This window comes from Lithobates pipiens, unplaced genomic scaffold, assembly GCF_037356315.1.
Source record: "Lithobates pipiens isolate NorthernLeopardFrog02 unplaced genomic scaffold, aLitPip1_a1.2 Scaffold_18, whole genome shotgun sequence".
Classification (NCBI taxonomy): domain Eukaryota; kingdom Metazoa; phylum Chordata; class Amphibia; order Anura; family Ranidae; genus Lithobates; species Lithobates pipiens.
In genome coordinates this window covers 234,318,879-234,337,159 of record NW_027507758.1, presented here as the reverse complement: position 1 = coordinate 234,337,159, position 18,281 = coordinate 234,318,879, and the positions used below count along the sequence as shown (strand labels likewise).

The 18,281-nt window shown below is 40.8% G+C and overlaps 1 protein-coding gene across 2 annotated transcripts in view; it reads right to left on the bottom strand.

The window, feature by feature from the left end:
• Nucleotides 1–18,281, bottom strand: part of PPIL4 (peptidylprolyl isomerase like 4) — a 66,147-nt gene that overhangs the window by 16,548 nt on the left and 31,318 nt on the right. For both annotated transcript variants that reach the window (XM_077486681.1, XM_077486680.1), the window contains exons 6-11: nucleotides 14,897–14,993; nucleotides 9,778–9,894; nucleotides 8,529–8,653; nucleotides 4,356–4,422; nucleotides 4,165–4,276; nucleotides 3,486–3,582 (exon numbers count right to left, since the gene is read on the bottom strand). In XM_077486681.1, coding sequence (XP_077342807.1) covers nucleotides 3,486–3,582; nucleotides 4,165–4,276; nucleotides 4,356–4,422; nucleotides 8,529–8,653; nucleotides 9,778–9,894; nucleotides 14,897–14,993 — 615 coding nt within the window. The remainder of the gene's footprint in view (nucleotides 1–3,485; nucleotides 3,583–4,164; nucleotides 4,277–4,355; nucleotides 4,423–8,528; nucleotides 8,654–9,777; nucleotides 9,895–14,896; nucleotides 14,994–18,281) is intronic.

Sequence of the window (18,281 nt, the reverse complement as noted above, 5' to 3'; positions counted from 1 at the left end):
GCTGGTTGGTTATTTTTTTTATAGTTTCAGGGCACCCGCCATTTATTACCTAGTCTCACTAGTGTACCCCTAAATTTAGGGGTGTCTACTTTCCAAAATGGGGTCATTTGGGGGGGGGTTTGTGCCATCTTGGCATTTTATGGCCTTCAAAACTGTAACGCCCTTAGAAAGCCTGAAGGCGGTGCTTGGTTTTCGGGGCCCCGTACGCGGCTAAGCTCCCAAAAAGTCCCACATATGTGGTATCCCCGTACTCAGGAGAAGCAGCAGAATTTATTTTGGGGTGTCATTTCACATATGCCCATAGCATGTGTGAGCAATATATCATTTAGTGACAACTTTGTGTAAAAAAAAAAAAAATTTTATTTTTTGTCATTATTCAATCGCTTGAGGCAAAAAAATAAAATATTCAATGGGCTCAACATGCCTCTTATCAATTTCCTTAGGGTGTCTACTTTCCAAAATGGGGTCATTTGGGGGGGTTTTGTACTGCCCTGCCATTTTAGCACCTCAAGAAATGAGATAGGCAGTCGTAAACTAAAAGCTGCGTAAATTCCAGAAAACGTACCTTAGTTTGTAGATGTGACAACTTTTGCGCAAACCAATAAATATACAATTATTGACTTTTTTTTTACCAAAGACATGTGGCTGAATACATTTTGGCCTAAATGTATGACTAAAATTGAGTTTATTGGATTTTTCTAATAACAAAAAGTAGAAAATATCATTTTTTTTCAAAATTTGCGGTCTTTTTACGTTTATATCGCAAAAAATAAAAATCGCAGAGGCAATCAAATACCATCAAAAGAAAGCTCTATTTGTGGGAAGAAAAGGACGTAAATTTTGTTTGGGTACAACATTGCATGACCGCGCAATTACCAGTTAAAGCAGCGCAGTGCCAAATTGTAAAAAGACCTCTGGTCATTTACCAGCAAAATGGTCCGGTCTGAAGGTGGTTAAGTATACTACCAGAGAATGGCTGATCTATACAACGTAAACCCCTACGACTCCATTTATGGAAGTCCTCCAATTTAGCCAGTTCAGGGTATATCGTGTTATTCCACAAGGGGGTGAATCCGGAAAAAAACATCAATTTCATTTCAGAGAGGTCTTAATAGCACTCCAGACTCTATGCAGAAGAACCACAGTTCCATCTCTAAATCCCTCTCTAAATGGCAAACTGCAGGTAAAGCAGGGTCAGAGGTAGTGATTAGGTCAACTATGGGATTTCTATTATCTATGTGTCCTGACCCAGCTAATTGCTGAGATTGGGCAGCAAGGAAATACATTTTAGGATGCGTCACCTCTAGGCCGCCCTTATCTCTGGCATATTGTATAGTGGCAAGTTTGATTCTAGGCTGCTGCTTTTTCCAAATTGGGTCTCGGAAATGGGAGTCAATACACTGGAACCACCTTTGAGGAATCCACATAGGCGAGGTATGAAAAATGTAGAGCAGCTGGGGCACCCAAATCATTTTTTTATTAAAATAACTGCCAACCACAGATAGGGGGAAAATTACATCAGCTATGACACTTCAAGTGCTGTTTATTTAGTAGGGGGGCCAAATTAAATTTTAAGTATTGGGTCGGGTTAGGAAATATCCAAGATATTTGAACGAGGTTACTATCAGTAATGGAGCAATCTTGGTTAACCCTCTAGTGTGCTTTTGATCATTGTGTCGACAGGCCCATTTCTGGTGTAACATTCCTTTTGAGCAGATGGCCCCACAATCACCCTTATATTATTATAAAGGATTTATATAGCGCCAACAGTTTGTTAGGATACAGAATTCGTAGCCGACTTCATCTGCTACTGCACAGGCTCTGAAGCAGCAAAGTAACCTCAAATCATAACATTTAAAATTGACATGCTTCATGGTTGGACATCTTCGGACACGTCTACTGTTTTACTGTAGCCAAGCGACTATTTTTTTAATCCATCAGTCCACAGCACATTTGTCCTATGCTGATCTAGCTTTTGCTTATATGTTAAACAGCAAACTGTGGACATGCTCTGTTATTTTTGGATATCAGAAGATTTTTCCTTTCTACACCACTTGTAGATTATATTCTTTACAGTGGAATAAGCGATTTCAAATAATTTGGCACTCTTTTTTAATACCTTGCCAGACTCAGTCATCAACCTTCTTTCTGAGGGCCTTAGAGAGTTATTTTGATCTTGGCATGATGACAACACACAAGTCAATAGTAAAGAGTACACTAGAGCCTACCCTAAGAAGGTTCAAATTAATGACACCTAATTTGTGACACCTTTAAAATTTAAATGATTTGAAGTAGTGGTAAATGTAGTGGTGTAAATACTTTTTCAATGTGACAAATCTAAATTTTCATTAAAATTAAAAAAATTATGAAAATGCATACACGTTGATTTTATATGTCATTTGTTAAAGTGTTGTAGAACCCACAAAAACCACCACTCTACAAGCCTCTCAAATTCCCCTCACTGCAGATGCCAAGTACTAATCCCAGGAGCCATATACATACAAGTTCCATATACATACAATGTACACAAAAAAAGGTTACACTCCAATGACATCACTGGCATATCAGTTTACCCAGCCATGGATGGCAACACACATAACCTTGCCTAAAGGCCACTCCTTCCAATGTATTTCACTCAAGAGAGCTTAATCCTAGAGACAGCAATTAAATCTCCATGATTAAGTACTCCTGGGTAAAAGCATTGGGAAGGAGTTGGCTTCAGGCAGGATTAGGTCTGTTGCCATTCATGGCTAAATAAACTGAGATGCCAGTGATCCTGTGGAAGTGCAACCATTTTGCATGCATTAGGTTAAATCAGTTTCGTCTGTAGGCACAGTTTAAATGAAGATAGGTTTACCTGTTCAAATCTATTCAAAATATCACAAATTTCCATGGGTTATGCTTCCTTTTTAAACATGACTGTATTAATATTCGCTATCAAAGGGTAAAATTTACTTTGCTAGCGGAACAAGCACTTCTTTAGTAAATCAATCCCACGGAATTCATAGTCTCCCCCTGCATATAAAAGCAGCATAGCATACAAGCCTTTTTTTGTCCGTTCACATGCAAAAGCAGGCTTCATTCATTGGTGGAGGGTGAACCTCAGTACTGCAGAGAACACCACGCACATTATAATTACAGCATCATTCTCAGCAGCAGGAGCCAGTCGAATTTTGATCCATGTATAGCCTGTCTGTTCGAGAAGCCAGTTGTTAGACCAGCTTTTGTCAAACTGCAGTGCTGATCTGTGTATCCTGATTGGGGGGGGGGAAGGGGTAAGTCTACGCAGTCAACCTACTGGTTGAAGAAAGGGGAAAAAAAAAAAAAAAAAAAATACACCCATACCTCTACATGTATACCCATATCAAAACCAGTAGGATGTGATCACACACTTCTAGAGGGTGGGTCTATGAAATTCTTGGCTCACAAAAGGAAGGTTTAAAAAGGCAATGGGCTTGAGACTGCACACTATAAAAAAAAGATACTCTTGTTTAGGTCGGGCTTTGTCCTTTAGGGCAAGCTTGGACTGTTTTCCCATTTCCTTTTCATACTCTTTAAAGTCATCTTTTGTATACTTTCCCCCTGGAAAAATGAAACAAAAAAACAAAACACTTTTGTACCCAATTTTCTACAATTGCTAAAAGCTAGTAAACACAGATATTCACTGAGAAATACAGTTTAAAAACAGTTGTGCATGTTAGTAACACTTTGCAGCAGAGAGTCTACTCTAATTGTCAGCTTATTTCCACCAGGCTGAAAACTACAATATCTGTGCAGACATCTTGTCCATTAAAAAAAAAAAAAAAAAATCCTCTCCAACACTAAAATGCTGCCAATAAACATGTTTCCCAGAGGGAAGCTATCAAGGGAACTTTTTTGTTTTTTAAATCTACAGTTTGTAAATATTTTTTTCAAAGTTTAAATTTAAAGCTTTTATAAAACTTGGGGAAAATTCATGGCAAAAAAGCTAAAATATTTTGTCTGTCTTAACAGAGAACGCAACAGCATCTACAATTGACTGAAGCCTCAAGCCTAAAACTGAACTTTACTTGTTTTAACTGTTCTAAATACATGCACCCAAAAATAAAGTTCATATTTCTTTACCTCCAGCAATATATATATATGTATATGTGTGTATGTATGTATGTATAATAATGATGGTACCTTTTCCTTTCCATTTCACTTTAGCAACAGACTGACTGAAATCCACATGTATTCGCCGGTCATCAATAAGCACATTGTCCATCTTAAAATAAGCTTTCTCGCAGTCTTCCTCCTGTGTAACAAGAAAACAAATATAAGCTATGTGTGTAGTTGATATTTTTAAAGCGACAACAAACACTAAGAATCGATACCTTTTCAAACTCAATAAAAGCATAACACAATGATTCACCAGTCTTCCAGTCTCGAATTATCTCACAGCTAGAATAAAAATAAATAAAAAAAAAGAAAAAAAAAAAAAAAAAAGGGGAGAGAAAGTCAAGATAGGCAATAGAAGTAAACAAAAGCAAGGTATATTCATCCATTCTAATGATTATAAAATACTTATTGGCTTCTGAGCATTTGTGCTATACAGGCATGATTATACAGACAGAGTCGCCATTCCAGGTGGGTCTACATTTTCCTAACATAATGCTCCGGATGCACATGCAGCTTATTTAAGCTGCCCCCCAACCCCCTACTCCACACTGTTCGCTTTTTTTTTATTTTTTTCCACCCATCTTAACAAGGTGGATGAAGGAATCCATGGAGGTATTCTCACATCTGTACCACTGTAACACACTGATCAGTGGCTGCAGTCACTGACTAAACTAAATATTTTAATTTTAAGAATGATCATTTTATTTTCTATTTGTTAATGGGGGTCAAAAACGACAATTGTTTTCGACTATAGTGAAATTTTTCTTCAAGCAGCAGCCTCCTATGGAGGCACACGGCGGAGCCAGAAACAATGGTAGGGGATGTGAGAAGAGGAGGTTTGGGGCTGTTCTATGAAATTCCATTGTACAGAGCAGGCAAGTATAAACCTGAATACATATTGACCTAAATTGAGAAAGAAATTCGATTTTATAGATTTTTTTTATTGAATGTTTTATAGCAGAAAGTAAAAAATGTCCCCCCCCCCCCCCCCCCCCAATTGACTTTTCTTGTTTATAGCAAAAAAAAAAAAAAAAAAAAAAAAAAAAACGCAAGAAGTGGTCAAATACCATCAAAAGAAAGGCATTTATGGGAAAACCCCCCCAAAAAACGAAATTTTATTTGGGTACTGCGTCGCACGACCTCGCAATTGACAGTTAAAGCAATGCAGTGCCGTATCACAAAAAATGGCCTGGTCATAAGGGGGTAAAACCTCCCAGGGCTGAAGTGGTTAAAGGAGCATTAACAATCACTTTAAAAGCAAACAAAATTCTAAAAACATTAGTCAAGCCATCCAATATACTGAAAAATGTTGTAAAAATTTGCATTCGAAAATACCCAGGTTAAACCGACTTCCTAAACGATAGCTGGTGGAGGTTAGAAACGGTCCTCTAAATTAATAGAGGGGTTTACTTGGGATCACTCTATGATTAAGCACCAATCAACATGAATGCTCTGGATGTACCCTGTTACATCTCAAAGATTTATACACATTTTCTGGTTTGCGTTATTGCTTGTAATGCATTGTGTAAAGCACCTGTAGCGCTGATCAGTGTATTCTGATGGCAGGGATTTCACCCCCAAAGTCATAATACAAAAATCACTCCTTCAGGAAACATTATCCCCAACCACCTGGAGTGTGTGTATGGGGGAATAGGCAGTTTTTTTTGTTCAACCAGCTTGAATGAAAAATAAATAAAAAAATCAATATCTATGGGCTGCTTCAGACAGTAGGCTCAATTCACTAAACTGTAAACTAACATTAATGCTACAATAGCCTCTATTTTCAGCAAAGACTTCCATATAGGAGGTGAAAGTAAATATCACATGGCTAAAAAGAAAGACCACTATAGCAAATACAAGCTTGGTAAAATCAAATGTATATGTGTTGCCTAAATCTATTTTTTCAGTTTTGGATAAATTAGTGGGGACAGAACTGTGGTCAGCTGTTTATTGTGGTGCAGTGTTTGTGTCCCTGCTGGGGAGATTAACCTCATAAATTTGTCCTGGGGCTGAAAGTGGGGAAAAAATTCCTGACTTTGAGTTGCCACCAGGACAGTAATAGAAAGGATTTACTTTACTTTGGAGAGATTTCCTCCCTTTTAACCACTTTCAGACCGGACCATTTTGCTGGTAAATGACCAGAGGTCTTTTTACAATTTGGCACTGCGCTGCTTTAACTGGTAATTGCGCGGTCATGCAATGTTGTACCCAAACAAAATTTGCGTCCTTTTCTTCCCACAAATAGAGCTTTCTTTTGATGGTATTTGATTGCCTCTGCGATTTTTATTTTTTGCGATATAAACGTAAAAAGACCGCAAATTTTGAAAAAAAAATGATATTTTCTACTTTTTGTTATTAGAAAAATCCAATAAACTCAATTTTAGTCATACATTTAGGCCAAAATGTATTCAGCCACATGTCTTTGGTAAAAAAAAAAAGTCAATAATTGTATATTTATTGGTTTGCTTTTAGTTTACGACTGCCTATCTCATTTCTTGAGGTGCTAAAATGGCAGGGCAGTACAAAACCCCCCCAAATGACCTCATTTTGGAAAGTAGACCCCCTAAGGAAATTGATAAGTGGCATGTTGAGCCCATTGAATATTTTATTTTTTTGCCTCAAGCGATTGAATAATGACAAAAAAAAAATTTTTTTTTTTTTTTTTACACAAAGTTGTCACTAAATGATATATTGCTCACACATGCTATGGGTATATGTGAAATGACACCCCATAATAAATTCTGCTGCTTCTCCTGAGTACGGGGATACCACATATGTGGGACTTTTTGGGAGCCTAGCCACGTACGGGGCCCCGAAAACCAAGCACCGCCTTCAGGCTTTCTAAGGGCGTTACAGTTTTGAAGGCCATAAAACGCCAAGATGGCACAAACCCCCCCCCCCAAATGACCCCATTTTGGAAAGTAGACACCCCTAAATTTAGGGGTACACTAGTGAGACTAGGTAATAAATGGCGGGTGCCCTGAAACTATAAAAAAATAACTAACCAACCAGCGTCACCTGTAACAGTTATATGGTGATCACTGGTGAAAGGGTTAACTAGGGGGCAATCAGGGGGCTTTATGCGGTAGTATATGGGAGACCCTGGCGCTATAAAAAGCTGCGGCGAACCTAAATACCTACCTGCCTAACTAGCGTCACCTGTGACACTAATACAGCGATCAGAAAAACGATCGCTTATTAGGCTGGGTTCACACTGGAGCGATGCAGGAACGCCACGAATCCGCGGCGGGTTCCCGCATCGCATGCCTCCCGGCGGCAGTTCACACTGCCCTATGCGAACTGCTGGGAGTGTCAGTGAAATGTTAATGACACCCCCAGATCAGTTCGCATATCGCAGTGCGATCTGCAAACTTGGATCGCATGGTGTGAACACCCATGCGATCCGATTCTGCTGCGGACCAAAAAAAGGGTCCCGTGCGAGTTTGCGGCGGGTGCGACACGAATTCAGCCATACTATCTGTATGGCTGAACTCAAATCGCACAGAGATCGGATGTGCTTTGCACTGCAGTGCGGTGCGAATCACATTCGTTCTCAAACCGCTGCAATGTGAACCCAGCCTTAGTGACACTGGCAACGGGGGGTGATCACGGGGTTAAACCCTTATTGGGGGGGTTAGGGGGGTACATTAGAACTAAAGGGGGCTAACCCTAACTGCCCTAACAGTTATTACAGTCACGAATGACACCAATGCAAAAAAAAAAAAAATGACATTGGTGTCACTGTGACTGGGGGGCAGGGGTAATTGGGGGGGTGATCGGGGGGGTGTGAGTGTGCCTGGCATGTTCTACTGTGTAGTGACGTGTTGGTGCAACTCACCGATCCTCTCTCCTCGGTGTCGGAACGAAAAATACCGACACGGAGGAGAGAATACATCACTTCCTCTCCTGTGTTTACATTACAGGAGAGGAAGTGATGTCACAAAGGATTTCTATTCGTCGGGAGCGATCGCGAGGGGGTGGCCATGAATGAATGGCCGCCCCCTCGTCCGGGATCGCTCCCGAACGAATACCGACCGCCGCAGGCAGGGACGTACATGTACGCCCTTATGCCTGCCCGTGCCATTCTGTCGACGTACATCGTCGTGCGGCGGTCGGGAAGTGGTTAATGTTGTATCAACAGGGGTCCAAAAAACACGACAGGTTTTAACCATTCCCTACTCTGTATTCAAATAAAAGAAAAAGGATTTGGATACACATACTCGTTTAAGTCTAATGAGTGTAAACCATAGCTCCTAGGCTAGGATATACTTTTTTTTTCTTTTTTTTTTTTTTTTAGATAATAGCAAGCAGAGATCAATAGCATGGAAAGGACGATTGTTGCAATGCAAACATTCCATTAAAACATGCAAAACTTGAGTAAAACATACCTTTTTATAGATCCAAATCGGGAAAAGATAATCTCCAAATCCTCATCTGTTGTTACAGGATTTAGTTTGCACACAAAGAGTACATTTTCAGGTGGCTTGATCTCTGCATCTGGTATGTCACCAACCTTTAAAATGAGCAGTAGGCTGTGTCACACAATTACAGCAACAGCACGATGCAGTACAAAACCACAGGAGCAGTATATTATATATAAACCTTCCATGCTCAGTTCCCCCCCATCCAGGCCCCCCTTATACCTACCTGAACCTGCCCTTGATCCAGCAATGTGTATGAGAGCAGAGGCGCTTTTGTCTCTCTCCCTCCTCATTGCCTCAGACACAGCAGTGGGAGACATTGGCTCCCAACGCTGTCACCCACAGTCAGGGAGGCGGGAGTGACAGGGTCAAGCTGTGCTCTGTCTAATGGACACAAAAACTGGCTTGGAGGCTAGTCTGTACAAGTGCCCCCATAGCAAGCAGCTTGCTATGGGGGCACTCTGCAGACATGAGGAGCCAGGAGCGTTGGTTTGGGACCTCGAAAGAGAAAAATCAGGCTGCTCTGTGCAAAACCATTTCACAGAGCATACAAGTATAAAATGTTTATTTACCAACAAAAAAAATAAGGTTTACAAGTCATTTTAAGCTGTTATAACTGAAGCAATTACTGAAGCATCCAGTTGAAATTTTACAGTAAATTATAAACCCATATAATGATGATCATTGTTGCATTGCATCCCGAAAAAATATGGCAGTTAGGGTTTGTTCACGAATGTACCATAAAATGCTTCCTTGCTTATATTCCACAGAGAGAATCTTAGCTTGAACCACCATAGTAAATTGCTTTTGTTATCATACATAGTGCTGTAGATAAAGCTGGACATAATAAAAAAAAATTTTATTTTAACAATATTTAATTTTTCTTTATATAAAGAAAAAAAGAAAAAATAAAAATAAAAAAAAATAAAAACCCCCACACACCAGCTACTACTAAATGTGGCTGGTGACCAAATGTTCTTTTGACTCTTGAGGAAACATTTTTAGGTTTGAACCTAAATTGGGTTAGCAGTGAATCTGGGCTTTAATATAATAGGCACTTTCCTTCCCTCCCTCTTCACTTCAAGAAGACCGGTAAAATAATTCCTAGCACAGACCGTTAACTAACACGCATTAACAAATGGCAGCTTGACAAGGCAATACTTTTTTGTATGTTAAAAAGTTTTGAATATGCATTTGGAGGGTAGGTGATCTTTACCATTTCCAGCAGGACAGCTCTGGTCTTGGCTTCTTTCTCTGCCAGCAGTTCTTCGACTTCTTCGACTGACTTTCCTTTGTTGTCGTCAATTTCTTCATCTGCACCAATCCTCCCACTCTATTTATCGTATAAAGAAAAACAAACAAAAACAATGAAACAAATAAAAGGACATGTTTGTCCAAACTCAAAAATCGGAACAGAAATGGCCTTCTGTACATTAACTCAATAATGTAATATATTCTGTACAATACCTCAAAGAAATTTCTTTGAATAGGTGAACTGGGAAGACAATACATTGAAACGTCTCCAAAAATAACACTGAATACCTAGTAGTTTCATTTTTTTCTGCAGTAATCACGGCAAGGTCCAGTAAAAGGAAGAGTGATAGTGAAAGTTGCAGCCAATAGGATGACAGCATTGAAATCTATGGAGGCAAATGCGCAGTATATTCAGCATATTGTTCAATCTTTGCTCTGCTAATGCCCATTTCTGAATCCACAACATTCCAGTGCTCACCACAAAGTAGTCAAATCGGTCCCAAAATTAAGGAGGAGGCACAAAGTCCATGTATAAAAAAAAAAAAAAAAAACAAACACACAAAAGAGGGTGCAGCTCCTCGTGCATTATCCCACCATACAATTTATTGACTCCCCAACAAATGGATACTCACAAGTGGTTAAACATTGGTGACCCATTGTGACCATTTAGGAATCATCAGGACACTGGGTTGTTTCTGCTCTGAGGAAGAAACTTGAGACTCTTGAAATGCATTAGCTTTCCAATCAGATGTTTTTGTGATGGGATTCACCACCTAAGGCTGAAGTATATGAGTTACATGCCTGTTTTTAACCGCTTGTGAATATTTCAGTATTTGTTATTGGGGATTGAAGAAGTGCTGTGGTTGTAATGCATGAGGAGTTGCGCCTTCTTGTGCGTCTCTTTTACAGTTGACTGGAGATTTCCTGATCCGTGGAGGGCTTTACCTGAAGTACTGTGCACCCAAAATACCCTGTGGAGCACCTTGGATGTTTTAATTTTTTTGTATGGATGGATATAATAGAAGTAAAAACAAAAAAAATGTATAAATATATATATACATATACATATACACACACACACACACTCTTTTTTTTTTATGTGATAGACCAACACAAAGTGGCACATGAAGTGGAAAGAAAATGATAAATGTTTTTTTACATTTTTTTACAAATAAAATGTGAAAAGTGCGGTGTGCATGTTTGTACATTTGTAGAACCACCTTTCACTGCAATTACAGCTGCAAGTCTTTTTTAGGGGATGTCACTACCAGCTTTGCACATCTAGAGAGTGACATTTTTGCCCATTCTTCTTTGCAAAATATCTTAAGCTCTGTCAGATTGGATGGAGAGCGTCTGAACAGAAATTTAAAGCGATTGTAAAGCTTTGACGATTTAAAAAAAATAAAAATAAATAACAAATATGACATTCAGTTCCGCTGTTCAGATCGTTTTGCAGAGTGGTGCCAAACACTGTCTTCTGGGGTCCCTCGGCGGCTCCTCCCCACATCAGATAACCCCCTAGGTCTAGGAGAAGTGCTCTTCCGGGGGGTTTAGCTTGCGTGCGCGCTCCTGAGTCCATCATTTAGCGTCCATAGCCACTGAATGTATGACTCGGCCCTTCCCCCGGCACCCGCATCATTGGATTTGATTGACAGCAGCGGGAGCCAATGGCTACGCTGCTATCAACCTATCCAATCAAGAGCCGAGAACCCTGGGGCAGAGGGACGGGTGAAATTACAGGGCTCAGGTAAGTAAAAAAAAAAAAAAAAAAAAAAAAAAAAAAAAATGGGGTGGGGGGGATGGGGTTGGTCCCTGCCAGGTGTTTTTTTCATGTATTAAGGTGAACACACACAAGGGTTTACAACCCCTTTAAGTCTTGCCACAAATTCTCAATTGGATTTAGGTCTGGACTTTGACTGGGCCATTCTAATACACAAAAAGGCTTTGATCTAAACCATTCCATTGTAGCTTTGGCTGTATGTTTAGGGTCGTTGTTCTGCTGGAAGGTGAACCTCCACCCAGTCTCAAGTCTTTTGAAGACTAACAAGTTTTCTTCTAAAGGCCTATACACACGATCAGACTTTTTGACAACAAACATGCAAATTAGCTGTTTTGGAGCAACATCCGACCGTGTGTACGCTCCATCGGACAAACTTTTTTGGTTTTCATCAGACTTTTGTTGGCTGTGCAAACGGACAAACTTTCTGGCAACAAAAGTCCGATGGAGCAAAGTCTGATCGTGTGTACAGAAAACCATAGGACTTTTGTACAAAGTACAAACACACATGCTCATAACCAATGCAAAAGATCAGACAACGATACAGAAATTGACCAAAGGTGGCGGCAAAGAGCAGAAAAACCATGTGATTTGGTGAAAGTTGGCTGAAAAAGTCCTGCTGTGTGTATGCAATACAAGTTCAGGGCCGACGCCCTTTGTACAAAAATCCAAGGGAAAGTTTGTACAAAGTCCTATCGTGTGTATGAGGCTTAAGATTGCCCTGTATTTGGCTCCATCCATTTTCCCCATCACCTCGGACCAGCTTCCCAGTTCCTGCTGAAGAAAAGCATCCCCACAACATGATGCGGCCAACCCCCATGTTGCACGGTGGGGATGGTGTGTTCAGGGTGATGTGCAGTGTTCGTTTTCCGCCACACAGAGTTTTACTTTAAGGCCAAAAAGTAAAATTTTGGTTTCATCTGACCAGAGCACCTCCTTCCACATGTTTGCTGCGTTACCCCCATGGCTTCTTGCAAACTGTAAATAGGACTTGTTATGACTTTCTTTCAACAACGGCTCTCTTCTTCACACGCTTCCATAAATAAAGGCCAGATTTGTGGAGTGCATGACTAGAAGTTGTCCTGTGGACAGATTCTCCCACCTGAGCTGTGGATCTCTGCAGCTCCTCCAGTTACCATGGGTCTCTTGGCAGATTCTCTGATTAATGCTCTCTTTGCCCAGCCTGTCACTGGATTGAACAGTGCTCCACGAGATGTTCAAAGCTTGGGATATTTTGTTTTATTTTTTATAACCTAACCCAGCTTGCAACTTTATCCCTGACCTGCCTGATGTGTTCCTTGGCCTTCATGATGCGTTTGTTCAATAAGGTTCTCTAACAAACCTGAGGGCTTCACAAAACAGCTGTATTTATACTGAAATTAAAATTACACAAAAGGTGGACTCTCTTTACCAATTAGGTGTCTGAAGGCAATTTGTTCCACTAGATTTTAGTTAGGGGTATGAAAATAAAGGGGGTTGAATACAAATACACGCCATACTTTTTAGATGTCGATTTGTAAAAAAATTTTTTTGAAAAACAAATTTAGAATTTTCCTTCCACATCACAATTATGTGCCACTTTGTGTTGGTCGATCACATAAAATCCCAATAAAATACATTTACGTCTTTGGTTGTAACGTGACAAAATGTGGAACATTTTAAAGGGGTATGAATACTATATTTCCATGCATGCACCAAAAGTATTGGGACACCTGCCTTTACCCGCACAAACTTTAATGGTATCCTAGTCTTGGCCCGTAGGGTTCAATATTGGCCCACCCTTTGTAACCAGAACAGCTTCAACTCTTCTGGGAAGGCTGTTCACAAGGTTTAGGAGCTTGTCTATGGGAAATTTTGACCATTCTTCCAGAAGCACATTTGTAAGGTCAGGCACTGATGTGGACGAGGAGGCCTGGCACGCAGTCTCCACTCTAATTTATCCCAAAGGTGTTCTATCTTGTTGAGGTCAGGACTCTGTGCAGGCCAATCAAGTTCCTCCACCCCAAACTCGCTCATCCATGTCTTTATGGACCTTGCTTTGGCACCTTAGTTCCAGTGAAGGAAAGTGAAAGCGCCAGTATACCAAGATGTTTTGAACAATTTCATGCTCCCACCTTTGTGGTAAAAGTTTGGGGATGGCCCCTTCCTGTTCAAACATGACTGCACACCAATGCACAAAGCAAGGTCTGTTAAGACATGGCTGAGAGATTTTGGGGTGGAGGAACTTTACTGGCCTGCAAGTCCTGACCTCAACCCGATAGAACACCTTTGGGATAAAATTAGAGACTGCGAGCCAGGCTTTCTTGTCCAGATCAGTGCCCAACCTCAGAAATGCGCTTCTGTAAGAATGGCCAAAAATTCCCATATACACACTGCTAAACCTTATGGACAGCCTTTCCAGAAAAATTGGGTGGGCCAACTCAATATTGAACCCTACAGGCCAAGACTGGGGTGCCATTAAATGTAATGTGCTTGTAAATGCAGGTGTCCCAATACTTTTGGTAGTGTATATATGTAAGAATTCTAAATAAAAGAAAATCTCCCTGTAAAGGTAATATCATAATATGCATCACATACTAGCACACCATGAGATTTTTTACCTTAAAAACAAAGGCCACCAGTGGAGCCCTGTCACGGGAGTTGCGGCTTATAGCACAGAGCTCTGAAGGAACGGTATAGGTATGATGTCACCGGTAACTGCTCACTGGAATATCTCCTAAACGGTGAGCATTTAAGAGATATTCATTTTACCTACAGATAAGCTTACCAGTAGGTAAAAATAGGTGAATAGAGTTTACTACCACTTTAAGATTTATTTTACAAAGTAAAGCAGGTTAGCACCTATAATCACTGTGAAAGAGCCTAATTTTTTTCTAACAGAATAAGTGGGCCATTAAAGGGCAAATTGTGCTGTCCTCAAGTAGTGACAGGAAACCCCTTTCACATGCCCACTCTTGTATTCAAGTTGGCCATTTCAACTCATGAAGGAGAGACAATCATACTCAGACTATTCTGCATAGGCGATAGGAGTCTGTGGAATTATGTACCTCTTAAAGTAGAACACGTATATTGAGTTACAGCCTTTCTGCATGGAGTTTGCATGTTCTTCCCAGTTTCCTTCCACACTCTAAAGACAGGCTGGTAAGTTACTTGGCTCCTGTCTAAATTGTCCCTTGTATGTATGTATGAATGCATATGAGGTAGGCACCTTTGACTGTAATCTCTTTCAGAGCTGGAACTGATGTGATGTGAACGTATATGAAAAAGCACTGTGTTAAATTGTTGGTGCTATATAAATACTTACATCTAATTGCTCTTTGGTGGGTTCCGGGGAGCGATCTGGAATAACCAGTCCTTGTGGATCATCAAATGGATCATCTAGAATCACAGTATGGTTTATCCTACAACAACACAATATTTCATGTTTATTAAAAATACAAATGTCAATTTTAAAACAAAACATAAAAGTGTATTGAACAAAAAAGTCACCGCAGCACTTAAAAAAATAAAATAAAAAGTCAACAAGTATATGAATTTGTAAAAACTGAGATTTTTATTTTTTCTTAATCTTTGTATAGAATCTTGGTTTTACACCACACAATATGAACTGGATTGACTGGTGTCTTTATTCAACCATTCCAACTATGTAACAAATAAAAAAACTTTGTTTTTATGACAGCATTTACAAAGCACCAAGATAGCTAAAAACTAGAGCAGCATTAGCACCGCCGCCACTTGACTGGCTTTGTCTTCAGCCGTTCCAAACCTTTATTAATATTACTTGGCTGCCCAATTACGCCTCTTGGCTTCCTGGCTCACTTTGCATGCACACAGCCACTGGACAGAGTTGGAGAAGTTATGGATGGCCCCAATCCACCCAAACTCCATGCTATGGAGTTCCTTTCCTCATACACAGCGAACTCTTAAATTGCCCCGTGGCCCTTCTATACACTTTGTGGCGCCGGGCCCAAAGGCTATACCCCTCTTAACTACAGATGCGTTAACTACCTCCTTTTTATTTACCCCTGCTATACCAAACAGCCTAACCTCCCAGATGTCTACAGTATGGGAGACTAGAGGCCTCTTCCACTTTGGCCACTTGGTGGATCACAGAACTGGGATTTTGCAATCTTTACGGACCTCCAGAAAGCCCATGATTTTACTAAACAAGCCTTTCCGTTTACCTACAAATCAGATATTACGCCCAATCGTTGACAAAAACTCTTAGGCCGCGTACACACGCGGGGACTGTTCGCTCAACTTTGTCCGTCAAACAGTTTCAGCGGACAGTCCGCTCAAAATTAGCATGGACGGACTTGCCCACACACGACGAACGAACAGTCTGCTGAAACCGTGCGCGATGACGTGAACGGCACGTACGACGGGACTAGAAAACGACGTCCTATACACTGCAATGCAAACTTCGGCGTGTAAATCCTTTCTGAGCATGCGCGGAACTTAGTTTGACGAACAAGCCTACACACGAGGGGACTGTTCGCTGAAACAAAGTTTCAGCGGACAGTTTTTCGGAATTTCCGAAAAACTTTGTTCAGCAGATTGTCCGCTGAAACTGTCCGCTGAAAGCCCACACACGAGCGGACTGTCCGCCGAAACACTGTTCAGCGGACAAAGTTGAGCGAACAGTCCCCGCGTGTGTACGCGGCCTTAGGTTCTCTCAATTGACCCCATTTAAGAGACTTTTTTTGATGGCCCGTCTAGTAAAGGGCTGATCTCCCAAATTTACAAAGTTAAAAATTTCCCTGCCTTCTCATACCCCCTCCAAAACATCTCTACAAGTTACATTGTGGACAAGTTTTAGGAGAGGAGCAACCCCTTACAACGTGTCAAATGATATGGTCTCAGGCAGCGAAGAGCTCCATTTGTACTTTGTATGAAGAAAACCAGTATAAAATTACTTTAACTGGTACCATACCCCAGACAAATTACGTTCTATATATCCCACTGCAGAGGATAGATGCTGGAGATGTAGGAGGGGTTGTGGGAACTCTCAACATATTTTCTGGTCCCATTCACTTATTGCACCTTACTGGCAGGCAGTGCACATACTCATCCATCAGGTCTTTGACTCCTGGGTCCTATTAACCCCTAAAACCTTTTTTGGGCTCATCACCTATAGCATCCAAAACGACTGTTATCGCATCTCTTTACAGCAGCATGGTGTTTAATAGTGCTTTGATAAAAACAGTGGGAGCCACCTTTTTTGACAAAGTGCCATGCTAGGATCCAGGATGTTCAAAGAATTGAATATCCAACGGCCTCTCTGAATAACTCCATGGATAGTAGAGCTTAACGATTCTGGGTAAAATGAGAATCACAACTTTTTTGCTTAGAACAAAGATCATGATTCTCACGACGTAACCGCTTTCACATTATACAAAAAAAAAAATAATTAGGCTAACTTTACAGTTTATTTTTTTAACCCTTTCATGACTAAGCCTATTTTTGGAATTTGGTGTTTACAAGTTAAAATCCATATTTTTTGCTAGAAAATTACTTGGAACCCCCAAACATTATATATATTTTTTTAGCAGAGGCTCTAGAGAATAAAACGGCGATTGTTGCAATATTTTATGTCACACGGTATTTGCGCAGTGGTGTTTTAAACGCAACTTTTTGGGAAAAGGGACACTTTCATGAATAAAAAAAAACCAAAACAGTAAAATTAGCCCAATTTTTTTGCGTAATGTGAAAGATAATGTTACGCCGAGTAAATAGATACCAAACATGTCACACTTTATAATTGCGCGCACTTGTAGATTGACGACAAAGTACGGTACCTAAAAATCTCAATAGGTGACGCTTTGAAATTTTTTTACGGTTACCAGGTTAGCGTTACAGAGGAGGTCTACTGCTAGAATTATTGCTCTCGCTCTGACGATCGCGGCGATACCTCACATGTGTGATTTGAACACCGTTTACATACGCGGGCGCGACTTCCGTATGCGTTTTCTTTGCTTCGCGAGCTCGCGGGGACGGCGGGCGCTTTGAAAAATTTTTTTTTATTTTTTTATTTATTTTAAAACGACTAAATTGTTTTTAAAAAAAAAATAATAATTTGATCACTTTTATTGCTGTCACAAGGAATGTAAACATCCCTTGTGACAGTAATAGGTGGTGACAGGTCCTCTTTATGGAGGGATCGGGGGTCTAAAAGACCCCCCACCCCTCCTTTACACTTCAATGTATTCAGATCGCCGAAAACGGCGATTCTGAATACCGGATATTTTTTTAAAACCGGCGCCATTGGCAGCCGAGTAAGCGGGAAGTGACGTCATGACGTCGCTTCCGTGTTTACGATGAGACTGGAACGAAGCCGATTACGGCTTCGTTCCAGTTCCTCCGCAGCAGCCGGAGGCGTCGGACCACTGATCGGTGCTCCCGATCGAGCGGGAGCACCGGTAACAGCGGCGAGAGGCGGCGGGAGGGGGGGACGTCCCCTCCCGCTCCTCCGGCATAACAGCCGAGCGGCTTTTAGCCGCATCGGTTGTTATGGCTGGAAAGCTAATCGCCTGCTGTAAAAAACGGTACCGGGATGATGCCTGCAGGTGCGGGCATCATCCCGGTATACCCCCCGGAAGCCGAGTACGCAGATCTGCGTACGCTCGGCGGGAAGGGGTTAAATTCATTAAAGTGTATTTTTCCCCCAAAAATTGTATTTGAAAGACCGC